The sequence below is a fragment of the Denticeps clupeoides genome, chromosome 10 (assembly GCF_900700375.1).
Source record: "Denticeps clupeoides chromosome 10, fDenClu1.1, whole genome shotgun sequence".
Lineage (NCBI taxonomy): Eukaryota > Metazoa > Chordata > Actinopteri > Clupeiformes > Denticipitidae > Denticeps > Denticeps clupeoides.
In genome coordinates this window covers 10,887,432-10,902,270 of record NC_041716.1, presented here as the reverse complement: position 1 = coordinate 10,902,270, position 14,839 = coordinate 10,887,432, and the positions used below count along the sequence as shown (strand labels likewise).

General features: G+C 41.7%; 3 protein-coding genes across 6 annotated transcripts; 2 read left to right on the top strand and 1 right to left on the bottom strand.

The window, feature by feature from the left end:
• The first annotated feature begins 676 nt into the window (after positions 1–676).
• Positions 677–7,322, top strand: racgap1 (Rac GTPase activating protein 1). Of its 2 annotated transcripts, XM_028994192.1 has the most exons (18): positions 677–730; positions 847–921; positions 1,040–1,127; positions 1,219–1,421; positions 2,147–2,289; positions 2,390–2,459; positions 2,585–2,638; positions 2,740–2,817; positions 3,061–3,178; positions 3,410–3,552; positions 3,897–4,061; positions 4,214–4,309; positions 4,537–4,735; positions 5,233–5,338; positions 5,464–5,596; positions 5,704–5,833; positions 5,938–6,037; positions 6,583–7,322. In XM_028994192.1, exons 3-18 carry the CDS (start codon positions 1,043–1,045, stop codon positions 6,656–6,658), a joined length of 1,899 nt encoding a protein of 632 aa, XP_028850025.1. In that variant the 5' UTR covers positions 677–730; positions 847–921; positions 1,040–1,042; the 3' UTR covers positions 6,659–7,322. The 2 variants fall into 2 exon arrangements, with proteins under 2 accessions (XP_028850025.1, XP_028850024.1); XM_028994191.1 differs by lacking the exon at positions 847–921 and having other exon boundaries at positions 694–811.
• Positions 7,323–7,561: 239 nt separating this feature from the next.
• Positions 7,562–11,236, bottom strand: LOC114798124 (uncharacterized). The gene is made up of 5 exons (XM_028993547.1): positions 11,045–11,236; positions 10,202–10,307; positions 9,911–10,017; positions 9,022–9,194; positions 7,562–8,202 (listed from the first exon to the last, which is right to left on the bottom strand). The coding sequence occupies exons 1-5, from the start codon at positions 11,202–11,204 to the stop codon at positions 7,924–7,926; spliced, it is 825 nt and encodes a 274-aa protein (XP_028849380.1). The 5' UTR covers positions 11,205–11,236; the 3' UTR covers positions 7,562–7,923.
• Positions 10,202–14,799, top strand: bin2a (bridging integrator 2a). Of its 3 annotated transcripts, none has more exons than XM_028993546.1 (14): positions 10,202–10,560; positions 11,525–11,656; positions 11,877–11,957; positions 12,025–12,079; positions 12,179–12,273; positions 12,360–12,455; positions 12,547–12,654; positions 12,741–12,826; positions 13,072–13,147; positions 13,385–13,467; positions 13,606–13,704; positions 13,796–14,261; positions 14,434–14,505; positions 14,597–14,799. In XM_028993546.1, the coding sequence occupies exons 2-13, from the start codon at positions 11,552–11,554 to the stop codon at positions 14,479–14,481; spliced, it is 1,398 nt and encodes a 465-aa protein (XP_028849379.1). In that variant the 5' UTR covers positions 10,202–10,560; positions 11,525–11,551; the 3' UTR covers positions 14,482–14,505; positions 14,597–14,799. The 3 variants fall into 3 exon arrangements, with proteins under 3 accessions (XP_028849379.1, XP_028849378.1, XP_028849377.1); XM_028993545.1 differs by having other exon boundaries at positions 10,203–10,560; positions 12,025–12,106; XM_028993544.1 differs by having other exon boundaries at positions 10,203–10,560; positions 12,025–12,273.
• Positions 14,800–14,839: the final 40 nt, after the last annotated feature.

Here is a 14,839-nt window from a genome sequence, read left to right as displayed (position 1 = left end):
CACACTGCTCCCCGGGCGCCTGTCATGGCTGCCAACTGCTCACTAAGGGTGATGGGTTAAATGCAGAGGACACATTTCACTGTGTGCACCGTGTGCTGTGCTGCTGTGTATCACAACCACTTTATATAGTTTCACTATTACACAACCACTTTATATAACATTTCACTATTGTTTTCAATGAACTAAATGACTACGGGACAGTTCTGGTGTGTCAGTGTTCTGCAGAAACTAATTTATACTCTGATAACACCCACCCATCATAAATAATTAATTACTACCCCAGTAGAAATGTGGGTTATGTAAATAGAGTCAGGCCTGGTTGATTTGACAGATATCGGGGATCCAGGACGAGTCGATCACTCACCTCCCTATGAATTAGATTAAATTCACTGAACAGAACTAACTCAGAAATGCCTTTTGAGAAAACATGTGGTCCGTGTATTGTTTATTTATTATTGTTTATTCATCTACCGGTTTGATTCCTTGACCGAATGAACGAATAAGCTGCACGCGAGGTTACAGAAAGAACCGGTCCGGGTTTGTGAATCGATTCTTTTGGAGGCGGTGCTAACGCCGCCTCTAGGCCCTGCGTCCTACGTCACCGCGTAAGCGGAGGCGCATCTTGAATATTACTGGCCCCCGGGAAATTTTGAATGTAACGTACCGGCCACTCGCACTGTGGTGGGCTGCAGCGCTTCTGTTGGCGGAATATGAAGCAAACACTGCAGTGGTAAGGTTCTCGGTTTACCGGGCCGCGGCGACATTGCGACGACATTTCGGAAAGCATAGTATTGGATACGTGGCGCTACGGGTAAGTTTAATTTGACTAGCTCGTACTGTTCCCAGGTACTAACGTGGGCTAACGTGTTAGCTGCTTGTTGGTCGTTATCGGTGTCGTGGAGTCGTGCGGTTGATGTTGAGGTAGAGTCATATTGGGTTTATTTATGCGGGGCTATCAGCTGCTAGTCACATTTTACATTCAACTTATAACGCTACACGTTAGAAATACATGACGACGTGTAAACTTTAATCCCCCCAGAACATGGACACCGCGGTGAAGAATCTCCATGGGCTTTTTGAGACTATGCGGGCTCAAGTCGACATCCTCAGTGAAGGCATTGAGCCTCGTGAGTAGTGGGGGGTGTCGGTCCAGGAGGTCAATAGCGCGCTGTGTCCAACACGCTGTTTCATCGGACGTATTGTGCTGCTCGTGTGCAGAGTTCCTTCAGATGGCAAAGAACTTCGAGGAGTGCCGGCGGAGGTGGCTGGGGCTGGAAATGGACCTGGGCTCCTGCAAGGAAGTTCTGGCTAAAGCGCAGGCTGAGAAGGTGGCGCTGGAGGTGAAACTGAAACACGCGCGGAACCAGGTGGACGTGGAGATCCGCAGGCGGCAGAAAGCAGAAGCCGACTGCGAGAAGCTGGTAGGCCTTCTAGCCGTGAGAAAAGTCATGTATGGATCACGTCACAATTCACACAGAGTACATACAGTAGAGGCCTAAAGTTTGGACACACCTTCTCATTCGATGTGCTTTCTTTATTGTCGTGACTGTTTACATTAGTAGATTCTCATTGAAGGCATCAACTATGAATGAACACATGTGGAGTTTTGTACTTAACAAAAAAAAGGTGAAATAACTGAAAACATGTTTTATATTCTAGTTTCTTCAAAATAGCCGCCCTTTACTCTGATTACTGCTTTGCACACTCTTGGCATTCTCTCGATGAGCTTCAAGAGGTCGTCACCTGAAATGGTTCTCCAACAGTCTTGAAGGAGTTCCCAGAGGTGTTTAGCACTTGTTGGCCTCTTTGCCTTCACTCTGCGGTCCAGCTCACCCCAAACCATCTCGAATGGGTTCAGGTCTGGTGACTGTGGAGGCCAGGTCTCCACAGTCAAGTACATAACTATGAATGAACACGTGGAGTTTTGATGCCTTCAGTGAGAATCTACCAATGTAAATAGTCATGAAAACACATTGAATGAGAAGGTGTCCAAACTTTTGGCCTGAACTGTACATTCACCTAATAGATTCTACAAGTAATATGATTTTATACCAGTATAATGATTCCGGAGAAACATTGTTTCAGAAATGACGATAAAGCTTAACTTGAACTTGTTGCTCATTTCCCTTATGCTTTTCTCATTCAGGACCGGCAGATACAGTTGATCCGGGAGCTGTTGATCTCAGAGGGTTCGAGCAACAGCATTCAGCTGAATGAAGAGCAGCGTTCGGCTCTGGCCTTCCTTAATGCTCGTTCCCAGGGTCCCAGCAACATGAACACGAGCCGAAGGTAAGTTCTTTGCAAAAACTATGGTGGTGGGAAATGCCCTGTGTCTGCCAAACCTTCTATTTGCTTTCAATTTTTTTCCCATTTTCTTCTTTTTCCACAGGCTGACTACAATTGATGAGTCTGGTTCCATTTTGTCTGACATAAGCTTTGACAAAACTGATGACTCCCTGGTGAGGACCGTCCCACCTTCCCCTGTTCTACCTTCATCTCTCTTTCCTAACTGCATACTTAATGTTTCTATACTTAAATATCCCTTGTATTATTTTATTTTTTTTTCCCTTCTTTTTTTCTGCAGGACTGGGATTCTTCTGTAGTGAGGACCGTGAGACTAAAGAAACGTGAAAAGAGGGTATTTTTATTTATTTATTTATTTATTTTTTCTGACAAGATTAAGAGAGTTTGTGAAGCGTTAAATGCTGTGGCTATCTTGATGCATGGCTGTAATTTCAGCGCTCCTCCAGAAATCACACAGATGGTCCTCCTGTCGTGGCAAAGAAATCCCGCTCCACGGGCCGCACTTCGGGACAGGTAATAGCAGTAATTATCAGGAAATCAATACAACAATGCCTACTGCCTGTAGCATTTTTTTCCCCCTTTTCAATGGTCCCTTTTTCTTTTTTTCATATTTATAAAGTAATGTGTGTCATATCCTTTTGTTGCCTATCCTCTGGATTTTTTTTTTTTTTTTTTTTTATAAGCTCTGACTTACCTTACCTTGAGTGTTATAATTTGTCTGATGTAAAAAAAAAAAATATGGTTTAATGCCTGTAGGCTAATGAGTCACTGGTGGCAACAACTACAGTGACTATGACACCGAATGGAGGACCCATTGAGGCTATTTCCACTATAGAGACTATCCCCTACTGGACAAGAAGCAGGAGAAAGACTGGTGAGACTTTATTTAATAAGATGCCTTCTCTTCCCAACATTCTACTTCAATGCAATACATAGTCCTGTATCAAAGAGTCCATTCATGTTTTTTGTTAGTACCTGTTCAACTGTGCAGGTCTAAACACTCAAAACACTTAATTTACTTTAGTAAATGAGGGCGGGGGGTGTTTATCCAATGCTTGCCTTTTATGTTATGGTGTAAATGTAGAGTGAATCTGCTTTTCCTCAGCTGCCAAAGAGTGGGACGCTGATTCTGTTCAGTCTGATGATCCAGTCTTCAAACAGCCCCTTCAGCCTGAGCGACTCATCGCTGCTGAGCCCAGTACCCCTGGCAACGGGGGGGTTCGCCTGCATGAATTTGTTTCCAAAACGGTATGAGATGGTAGCTATATCTGTAGGCAACAATCAGAATGAGGCATTAAATGTGCTGATTAATGATGGGTGGGTCAAATGATACATCATGTCTGGGGAAACTGATTTTACAACATATCATCATGCTTTTGGGAAACCCAGCCGCTGGGCAGTTGGGCAGCTTAATCCATGAATGGCGAAAATGCCCCCCTTTTTTATTTGGGCAGGGAGGCCTTCTGTGATGTTTTAAACACAGCATTGATTCGCGTGATTACGGTCCATTTGTACATAACTAACTAACATTTTCTTAGGGTGTGTTGGTGTGTTCAGTTTATGTAAGGCTGTGATTTGGGTATTTTTCACAGGTGATTAAACCAGAGTCGTGTGTGCCGTGCGGAAAGAGGATCAAGTTTGGGAAAATCTCTCTAAAGTGCAAGGACTGTCGTGTTGTGACACACCCAGAATGCCGAGAGCGGTGCCCCCTGCCCTGCGTTCCCAGTATGGTGGGTACTCCTGTGAAGATTGGAGAGGTAAGGGTTCTCCTGCCAGTTTGTTTTTCTATATGCGTGACTCAAACCACTGACAATAAATATGAATTGATGTATTAAGTTTTGAGTTTCAGGAACACATGCTTTTGAACAGATTATTCATGAGTTTCACTGTACTTTTATTGTTTGTACAGGGCACCTTGGCTGACTATGTGTCTGCTGCGTCTCCCATGATTCCATCCTTGGTGGTGCATTGTGTGAATGAGATTGAGCAGCGTGGCCTGCATGAGGTGAGTGGGTTGATGAGCTGTTGCCTCGATGCTTACAAAAAGTGCAGTCAGAGATGGAGGGGAAGTATGAAATCAATACATTATTGATTATCCTCCTGCTGCACATCTGTAGAGATAGTAAATGAAATTGCCCCCACAGCAGGTGTTGTGTGAATTTCAGAATTCTTCCTTTAATTGTTTTCATGCTCCATTCAGGGAAGAGTAAAATCTAACTTTGTTTCTCATAGGCTGGTCTATACCGCCTGTCTGGAGCAGACCGCACAGTGAAAGAGCTGAAAGAGAAGTTCCTGCGTGGGAAAACAGTCCCCCTGCTTAGCAAGGTGGAGGACATCCATGCAATCACTGGTCTACTGAAGGACTTCCTCAGGAACCTGAAAGAGCCTTTGCTCACTTTCCGTCTCAACCGATCCTTCATGGAAGCTGCTGGTGAGTTCTGTTGGAGAAGAAAACTGGAATTCATTTGAGGTTAATATGGGAGGTTGTCCTTGTAGAGTGCTAACATCAAGCATGTGGTTTTTATATGTTTGGTACTATAAAGTGTATAGATCATAGTATCACCCTGATGTGACTGAATAAGAATTATTGATTTGAATAGTAATAATATAGTAAAGAATTTCATTTGCAAGCAAAGTTCAGTAGGAAGTTGGTGTTTTCCTGCTGTTACAAGCTCTCAACAACACTACATAGGGCAGAACCTGAATACACTCCAGCACTTTCAATCACTTCTGGACTCAATCCCCCCATATTTTCACTTTACACATTTGTTGCACACCTTCACCCTACCTGTTACACATATATAATATTTGCAATATTGAGGTCAATAGCAGTCGCAAAAGCATTTTACTGCATATCATACCGTGTATGTGACAAATAAATTTTGTATTTGTCTTGTAAGCTTATGGGATTGCTGTTTGTGGTTTCAGAGCTGGCTGATGATGACAACAGCATTGCCCTGATGTACCAGACTATCAGTGACCTTCCTCAACCCAACCGAGACACCCTGGCTTTCCTCATTATTCACCTGCAGAAGTAAATACTTTAAATTGACTGACTGGCCACACACCTTTTTAGAGATTTTTTTTGTTGTTGTTGTTGTAATGGGAATGATTATCTTCAACTGGTGGTTAATTTTATTTTTTTTTAAATTCTTTCAGAGTTGCTCGAATCACAGAAAACAAGATGGACATTGTCAACCTGGCTCGAGTTTTTGGGCCCACTATTGTGGGTCATGCCGTACCAGACCCAGATCCAATGACAATCTTGAATGACACTAAGCGTCAGCATAAGGTATGACATCTCTTGAAACTAGGTTCAGAACAAGGGAGTCTCTAATAATGTCTTTGTCTGTATTTTCACTATTTCGAAATACTGAGCTTGTTCTTTTTGTCCCATAGGTGGTTGAGCGTCTTCTTTCACTGCCAATAGAGTACTGGAGCCAGTTTATGATGGTTGAGAATGACAAGGCTCACGCTGATCACATGGTTATTGAGAATACCAACTGTTACGCCACTCCAGACAGTAAAGGTGTGTAACAGTGAAACTATTTGTTTGCATTTTTTTCATTATACATTCTTAAAATATCTGGGTCTGGAAAATCATGGATGTGTGTGATCTCTATTCCTATCTAGTGAGCATGTTGGGCCCCCTTACCACCCCAGAACATCAAATGAATAAAACTCCATCTACTAGCTCCCTGTCCCATCGCGTGATGAACAAGATCACTCCCAGGTATTAATTTATCACCCTTTTACGAACACATTATTTTTTTAATGCATACATATTGGCTTCACTAATTGCCTTAAATAACTAATATCTGTTTAGCACAGAAATTGTAATTTATTAAAACGCTAGGTAACAGTATTTTTCCACTGTAAAGCTAAAAAACTATACCTGGTCATTTACAGTACATTATGTAAAGCGGAGAGTTCCACCATGCTCTGAATTTATAAAATGGAATGCAGAACACAGAATGAATCAATTCCATTCCATAAAGTACAGTTTGTGGGGGCTTTGGAATTTTAGAATCTATGGCATGGCACTTGTTCAGTTAATTCTCCTTACTGGCGCAACCAAGGTATGCAAAATGAATGCAGCTCAATGTAATGTCTTAAACTGTATTTAAACTTTAACTTCAGGGTTCATGCATATACCAGAGTTATTGTGTAACTGATTCATTGGTTTAATCCTTCCGGCTATTGACCAGAGTCCATTTCCTGTCCGTTTTAATGTCCCTGGTCTGATCCTTGGTCTCGCCTATGCTTGTCCATTTGCAGATTTGGCAGCAAGAGCAAGTCTGCTGTTGGCTTCAGTGGTCAAGGAAACTTCTTTGCTTCTCCACTCCTGAAGTAGCCATAAAATTGTTCCAAGCAAGTGTGCCTACACTAGTTATCTTATTTGTTTTTATATGGTTGAAGACTAAGCTTCTTGTTTTAAGCTTTATTTGTTTTAATGTATGAAAATGGACATTTGTGTTTTACATTTTTATATATAATTTTTTTTAAGCTTTGTATGTATTAGGTAATTAACCAAAGGGAAATTGAATCCTAGCACTTCCACCATGATCCTCTCTACAGACAGTCATAGTGTCTGTCATCAAGATACAGTTGACTGCTGCTGTGTGAGGTGGGTTCAGAGAGCCTTTTGTTATCAGTACTGTAAACACTGTGGAAGGTGTTAGGACCAACAAAAGCTTTCTCTCTAGTGTTCTTTATTTTTGCTGTATTTTGCTTGTATACAACATTTATTCTGTTTAGTTTAGACTAATGCTTATCTATGTCTGATTTTGAGTGTGTCTTGGGGTTGGAAATATTGATTTGACTGCATGTTCCAGTTTCATCGTGCATAACACAGTACATACCAGGGAAAGTGCTGTACTTCTAAGTACACATGCATTTGCTGTCGGCAATGTCACAGGTATTTTTTTTCCGCCCTGTTAACATTAACAGTCATTAACGTAAGTGAAGCAGCTTGGGCAAGAGAGATGCTTTGATTCAGAGGTGAACCTAAGATGCCAGTACGGTCAAACACATTTCAGCATTAATGTGTGGTGACAAAAAAAAATATTTGTCAAATATAAGAGACCTGGTCTTTTATTCTTCCCAGGTCCTGTTTCTGGTTAAATATGTCTAATAGATTCTGCATGTTTAACTAATGTTGTTCACAATGACACCCTTTGCATTGACGTGCAGTGATTTTTAACATTGTCAGTATGGAAATCTGGAAAAGTCATTGCATGATAAGAACTGCTTGTACTAACAACTCCACTTACTTTTATTTTAGCAGAATTGTTTGTATAATCAGACTTTTGTAAAAATACATTCACTTTTGAAAAGTCATATTTGAAGTCTCAATTGTTTTATTACTTTACAGCTTTACTTTACAAACATTGTGTTGTCAGTTTGCTTTTTTGGCTCTCACTGCTCTCCACGAGTTTGCATTCGAAGTGTCCCCCAGAATGACTTGGTTTTTCAAATGTGCGCAATTTTAGAAAATGTCTACCAGTTCTGCGGTTGGTCTGTTTCCATTCATATTCTGTTTTAGTTAAGGACCACAGTTGATTGTCCTTTTTCAGCCTTGGTCGTTCAGAAATTTATTGTACTGTAAATGTCTACCTATCAAAATTTGGGCCAGGGCCACAGAAGAGGCGTTTTCCTCATGTAGTTCTGGAAGCTTGGGTCAGAGCCCCACTTTCTTATGGCTTGCTTCTCCAAGATGGGGATGCCACTGATGTAGCGCAGGAGAAACCAGAGGAAAAGTGGAGACACGACACTGAGGTACTGGGCTCCTTGCATGACTGATGAGGCGGATACGAACAGGCCAGTCCACTGGAGGATCTCGCCCAGATAGTTGGGGTGTCTGCTGTAAGCCCACAGTCCACTCTGGATGAACTTTCCCTGGTAAGAGACATGACCTTGTTAAACAGCATAATGATCATGCGGGCCTTGTAGAGGGAGGAATAAATAAATGTTATCCTTGAAAGTTGGGTTGGGCACCTTTACACAATATTGACAAAATAAAAAATTCATGATCCAATTGGTTGGGTAACAGAAACTAACTGCCTTTTCACTGGGTCTCTGGTGAAATACAAATCCATTTTACAGTGCTATGGTGATGTACATGTTACACTAAAAAGTATTTATTTGCAGAACATTTAAAACTGCCCTTTTATGGCTGAAAATCACAATTTATAAAGGTACATTTGTGAAGATATTGAATGCAGAAATAATAAACCAAAGAATCAAACCCTCCACTGTCTAAAAATATCACACTATTTAGGTATTGGCTAATAAGGTAAGTGCTACCTTGCCAAAAGATGTTGATATTACTACTATCAATGTCCTTTTTGTAGCATTAGAACATAAGTAAAATGCATTACATTCTAGTCATCTGCTATAAGAAGAATAGACGGAGAACGCCTTCTGATGAATATATAGCTAGAAGACAGATTTCAAATGCTGAAACACTTGGACTCAATCCAAATGGCCCTACATTTACTGTTATGTGATGCCAATCAGTCCCACATCCCAACCAGCAATGATTTGGCAGGAACACTATTTTTGATGCTGGGAACAGTGAAGGAGATGGGGAAGCTGCTCCAAATAAGTTTAGAACTGAGTATAGGTGGAGTATTAACAGTTGCGTTGGTTAAAGGGCCCAACTTCAGGTCATTAATTTAACGATTATGTGAAGCTCAAGATGGCATTTTAACCCACTGCATTATCAGGGTCCTGCTTGAAGTTCCACTTCTGCTGGTCAGCAATGGCTTCTGTGGCGAAGCCCAGGCCCCAGATCCCCCAGCCAATGTAATCTTGTGGCCCCAGAGGCTTGTCCCTTCGTTCACTGTTCAGTATGAGAGTGGGCAGGAGGGTGATGAACACCCAGAGAGCTGAAATGCAAAAAGAAACAGCCAAGGTATGAGGGTACTAAAATGTCAACACTACAAAATACAAGAAAATCCATCATTAAACAGCAATGGCACCACTTATAATTGAACTGAACTGTTTATCTTTGTGTTTAGTGACTGCAATGAAATCTGTCAACATGGCCAAAACTGAGTCTTTATTTTTAACCAAAGTCCACTTTAATGCGACAGATTTACGGGAGCCAGAAGTGATTATCGTACTTTTTCAGTCCTCTTTGCTTTTTTGGCATTTCATTTAAGCAGGATATTTATGACTGGGAAGTGTGTGAATGGATTCACTGGCTCTAGATCTTTGTTTTACAGCCACCTTGTGCTGACTGCATAGTTATGTCCACTAAGGAATTGCTTCAATTACTGAGTACCTTTGTAGCCAGAAACGTGCAAGTTAAAAAAACATTATAAAAAAATACATACAACTTTATATATTTAAAACATGTGTTCTGTGTATATATTTAGATGCAATTCGATGTAGAATTATATTTCCAAATAAATGGATTTTATTGGCTGAAGCATTGTCCTCCCAGCAGGGGAGAGTTTACAACTCTAGTGTAAAACTAATCTCTGCTGGAAAATGAAGACAATAAATATTATTTATATGGAGTGTCTAGTTTGCTATGCTATAACATGGGTGTTGTACAAACTGCTTATGAACCGGTGGCAGGAGAGAGAGCATCAAGTACCTTGCATGGTCCAGTACACAAAGAATATCCCTGGGCTGTCCCTGACCCTGTTGAATCTGCGGTCCTGGCCTTCCTTCAAAATCCGGAGGAACAAAAAGGTCCCAAGCCTGGTGGACAAAGCCAACCATGCATCTTAATGCTGTCATTATTCATTAACCCCTTACCTAATGACTTTAGTTAGAATGATTAACAAGGTATCGGTATCTTGAAGTATACCTCTACCAGTATACCTCTACCCTTACAATCCCATATATAATGAAGGGCCCTCAAATCCACACTGGTCAGACATACCTTAGTCCCCATACTGTGACCAGACTGGTTTGGACGTTCTGCCGCAGGTGTCCGCTCCCTCCCAGGACTCGACTCAGGTGAGCCAGGAGTATGAACGTGCCAGATCCTACCAGGAGGAGCTACGTTTATCATTGATAAATCAGTTGTGCGGGCGTGGCCTTCACTCAGCCATACCATACCAGGTGCTGAGCGAGGCGTGTTCAATAAATATTTTACCAAAGAACCACACAATTGGTTCCAAAGTTCAAGGGTAAGACAGAAGGCATTCTTGAGACCGACGGGGTTGCACACAAAGACGCAACTGGGAAGATCTGACATTGGAAAAGCGGCATAAAGAAATGCACTTTGAGCCTTGAAGGGTGAGTTGGCAGTTTTAATAATCAATAATAATGCATAATGAACAAATATGACAGTTGTTGGGATCTCAATAATCTTTTAAAATGTCATCACTGGTGGCACATTGAATGTGCATATTACTTAGATGTTATCAATGTAATAAAGTGCTATATATATTTGTAATATACGCTATAATGCAGTTTTAGGTAAGACGCTTTTACGTAAACCCGCCTGCAGTAGCTCAGATAAAAACCAGACAGATCGGCGGAGACATGCTTTCAATCACATAAAATCTGTGTTACCTAATGTGTGACCTAAATGTGAAATCGGCATCTAGCTTTCGTTATTTAGCATTTCTACAACTGCAGACCAGCAGGATTTTATTAAGATTCTTTTAGCAATTGTGTCCGACTGTTCTTATAACGTGACACAAACAACGCGCCGAAATGAAGGTAGGTAATGAACGTGCAGAAATGAAGGTAGGTAGGAAAGTGAGCGGAAAGTTACCTGCCAAGTCGTAAAACCTCTCTGTTTTGAAAGCAGCCGCCACTGCCCACCCCACCCACTGCACGGCCAGGTCCGTAGCCGCGCATTTGGTTAAAATGCTTCCCATGATCATGTTCGCTACTTCCTGCAGCGCCTCAGATACCCACGCGAACTCGGGCATCAGCCCTGACCCCGCTGTGACAGCGACACGGATCAAAGTTCACCTTTGGAGTGGGCGTGGTTTGAAGAAAAACTCGCGAGCGCTTAGCCTTCTGGGAAATGTAGTTCAGACAAAAAGTATTATAAGCTATTAATTTGACCTGAAATTCGGATTGTATGTTGTAGTCTTTCTTTGTGAAATTAATGCAGCTTACATATTCCTGCAAAGTAACCATAACCGCTTTTGGAATTCTGGCAACAGGAACTAGGAAAATGAATCTTTCTCTTTGAGTAAAGAGGTTTTGTTTCACTTAACACTTTTTATGGAAATTACACATACAGGACAGGTCAGTAAAAGAAGAAAACAGTATGGCAGAGACCAAACCAAGCAGCACCACCACCACCACCAGCCCAAAAGGAGCAGGAATCTTAGCCAAACGGGTTCAAAGACAGCTAAGCAGAGCCCAGGAGAGGGTAAGCTGCTGTTTCTCACCTGATACTTCCGCTCCTGCATAATTCTGCACAGTTTTTGTACATTTCTGGCCCCAAACACTAATCCTCTTGAATCAGTTGCAAATTGTTTGCTGGATTGTAATGGAAGAGAGGATTCCCTTATGCTGACTAGTTAAGCATGAATTGAAGTATGGATTGAGAACAGCTCATTCAGTCTGGTGGGCATCCTTCCTCTTCACAGGTCTTGCAGAAGCTCGGCAAGAGCGACGAGACAAGAGATGAAGAATTTGATCGCTGTGTTCAAGACCTCAGTGAACAGATGGTAATGATGTTCACCATTGCAGAAAAACAATGAATGTAAATGTGTCACCAATTTTTTTTTTTTACAGAGCGATGGAAGCAGAATATACAAGGACCTCAAGGCCTATTTCAATGCTGTTAAAGGTTTTGTGTTTTCACACAATTCAAAATTTATGCATTTTACAGTGAATAAACATTTACACATGATGCATGTAATAAAAAAAAGGTGTATTTCCAAAACAGTAATGAGAGATGCTTCCACAAGATTGTCCCAGTCTCTTTTTGATGCCTATGAGTCTGACTGGAATGGACTTGAGGAACTGGGAGCCGTCGTCGAGGTTAGTTAGCAGTTTGAACACAGTCTACCTACTGGCCAGTCGTCACTACAGGCAACAACTCATAGCTTTTATTTCTCTGAGTAAAGGGTGAAAACCTTCTATGGAATGACTACGAGGTAAAGACGCTGGACCAGGCCGTGAGGACCATGGAATCGTACATGAGCCAGTTCCCAGACGTTAAGGTTGAAAAGCAGAGTTCACACCCAGCTTGGATGTTCATACCCCTTTTGTTCGGCCTGTTCTGAGCTGTATCTGTTTCCTGCGTGCCCTCAGGAGAGAGTGGCCAAAAGAAACAGGAAGCTGGTGGACTACGATTCCACACGTCACCACCTGGAGGCACTGCAAAATGCCAAAAAGAAGGATGAAGCCAAGATAGCAAAGGTGCTGAGCAAAACCAATTTTAAACCTTGAAATCTTTGATTGTTTAATATAAAATGGTCGTTGTTGTATATCATGTTCCTTTCAAGGCCGTGGAAGAGATGAATATAGCCAAGGGTGTCTATGAAAGCATCAATTCAGAGCTGAGAGAGGAGATGCCAATTCTCTTTGGGAGGTAATCCATAGTCATTCCATGCTGTTTCCACAAGTGTGTTTTAAAGTCTTGGAATGTTTTTGGTTTCAAGTGAAAAAAAATCGCAGTTGATCTAAATTCATTTGGAAAAACTAAGTTCCTAGACCTTGAAAATTTCTAGAGGTTTTATGAGAGCAAGAGATAAAAGATGATAAGGGAATCGTTATTTACAGTATGGTCCTCAGGACCATAAATATTTACCATATTTACCTTTTTTTTTTTTAAAGCCGGATTGGATGCTATGGGACAGTTTTTCAAGCAGTCGCCAGCCTAAGGGACATCTTCTACAAGGAAATGAGTGCGGTAAATTGACTTCTACCAAGGTCTCCAGAACGTGGAGAAAATATAGACAGTATAATCGGCTATTGATTAAACACTTTAGAACTCAAGGTTAAGCTTATTGCATGGAAAACATGTTTAAATCTGACATTGGGGGAAAAAAAAAAGGAATGCCACCCTGGTGTGATATCAATATCGCCCTTTCACCGGATGCACTGAAGTGAAAAACTGACTGGAACTGTCTAATCAAATTTTTTCCAGCTCAACCTTGAATTTCAGGACATTATGAAAGACCTGAAGTCTCAACACCCAGACAAAGTATTTGTTATCAAAGGCTTACAGCGGTACGTGTCTCAAGACACATTTCGTACAATCTTACCTCATATGTCACACTATGTACTTTCATTACAATATTTTTCTTTATGAGTCATTTACATCCGTGAGTGAGGCTTGCACTATGAGTAATTGTTATCTCACTGCAGCTCTGGCTCTTTGAAGAGGAGGTCACTGATGTCCCCCAAATCGTGGAAGGCGAGCTTCTCCGATTTCCACATGAGTTACAGTCCTAGGGCTTCCCTTAGGTAATGCTTGTACCGTAAATCTTGGTCAAGAGTTATTTACCATCAGTGTTAATGTGATGAAACTCAACATAATGAATTTTCCTAATGGCAGAGACTCTACACTGAGTCCCAGATCACCAGAAAGGCCCTCATTTGAAGAACCAGTGCAAAAGGACATGGGTTCCCAGCAGGACCTACCAACAGAACGACCATTTCCAAGGGCAACAGATACAGAGGAGCCCTGCATGAATTCACAATCGTCAATGACAGGGGAGGAAAATGGTGAAGATGGCTTGGCTCTGATGTCACATGAAGTAAAGAACAAAGAGGAAGAAGCTTGCGAGAAAGAGGAAAAAGCACACAAAGACAAAGACCGAGAAAGCCCAGTGCCAGGCGACAAAGAGTCACCGACGGATGATGTCGACCCCTCGAGGAGCAGTGACCCCGTTAAAGCCCCTAAAACTGTTTGCAGCAAACCTCCCGTGGTGCTTCAAAGTTCTGAGCGTGATGGTTCGGAGAACAGTGAACTAGCTGACGACTTATACTCCAGCAGTGGTGACTCTGTGTCACATGACAAGGTGAGTCACCGTGGCTGCGCGGCTGCTGAAAGGGCGTGGACCTTTTTCTGTGAGATTAACAGTAACCCGGTTTGAACGCGCCACATCTGGTTCTCCCGTCGCAGTTTGCACGTGGCCACATCTAGGCACGTCCAGCTGAGATCTCTGAAGCTTGTTTCTTCTTGACTTTCAGGAAGAAGCAGCAGAGAACCATGATCCGCTAAGAGAAACAGTGATGTGACTTTGCTGATGTGCAGGATGAGATGTAAGTTGTGCATGAAATAAACAAGTCATGTGTCATTTATAAAATAAAATAAAAGAGGCTGATGGTTTGTTCTAATGATTTATGTCCATAGGATGAAAGAAATCTTCCATGAAGACGCTGGATAGGTGTACTGCGAGTGTAACAGTGTAACAAAAAACACATTCTCCTCTTTAGCAGCACATTTCATGGTATTGCTGAATAACCTGTCGACCTATAACCTGTACCTATATATAATTATATTTTGAAACACCGTTTGTATGTTCAACTTCATGAAAAATAAAAATGTTGACGAAACTACATGTGTTAGAATGTGAGTTTATTCGAGAAGAAAACT

Bases quoted from the DNA above. Each gene is read 5' to 3' on its own strand.
- racgap1 (XM_028994192.1), top strand. From the start codon at position 1,043: ATGGACACCGCGGTGAAGAATCTCCATGGGCTTTTTGAGACTATGCGG. The intron at 4,736-5,232 runs GTGAGTTCTGTT...TTGTGGTTTCAG, and splicing joins ATCCTTCATGGAAGCTGCTG to AGCTGGCTGATGATGACAAC. The intron at 6,038-6,582 runs GTATTAATTTAT...GTCCATTTGCAG, and splicing joins ATGAACAAGATCACTCCCAG to ATTTGGCAGCAAGAGCAAGT.
- LOC114798124 (XM_028993547.1), bottom strand. From the start codon at position 11,204: ATGCCCGAGTTCGCGTGGGTATCTGAGGCGCTGCAGGAAGTAGCGAAC. The intron at 10,018-10,201 runs GTATGTCTGACC...TTTGTCCACCAG, and splicing joins GTCACAGTATGGGGACTAAG to GCTTGGGACCTTTTTGTTCC. The intron at 8,203-9,021 runs GTGGGTTAAAAT...GTCTCTTACCAG, and splicing joins AGCAGGACCCTGATAATGCA to GGAAAGTTCATCCAGAGTGG.
- bin2a (XM_028993544.1), top strand. From the start codon at position 11,552: ATGGCAGAGACCAAACCAAGCAGCACCACCACCACCACCAGCCCAAAA. The intron at 11,657-11,876 runs GTAAGCTGCTGT...TCCTCTTCACAG, and splicing joins TAAGCAGAGCCCAGGAGAGG to GTCTTGCAGAAGCTCGGCAA. The intron at 11,958-12,024 runs GTAATGATGTTC...TTTTTTTTACAG, and splicing joins AAGACCTCAGTGAACAGATG to AGCGATGGAAGCAGAATATA.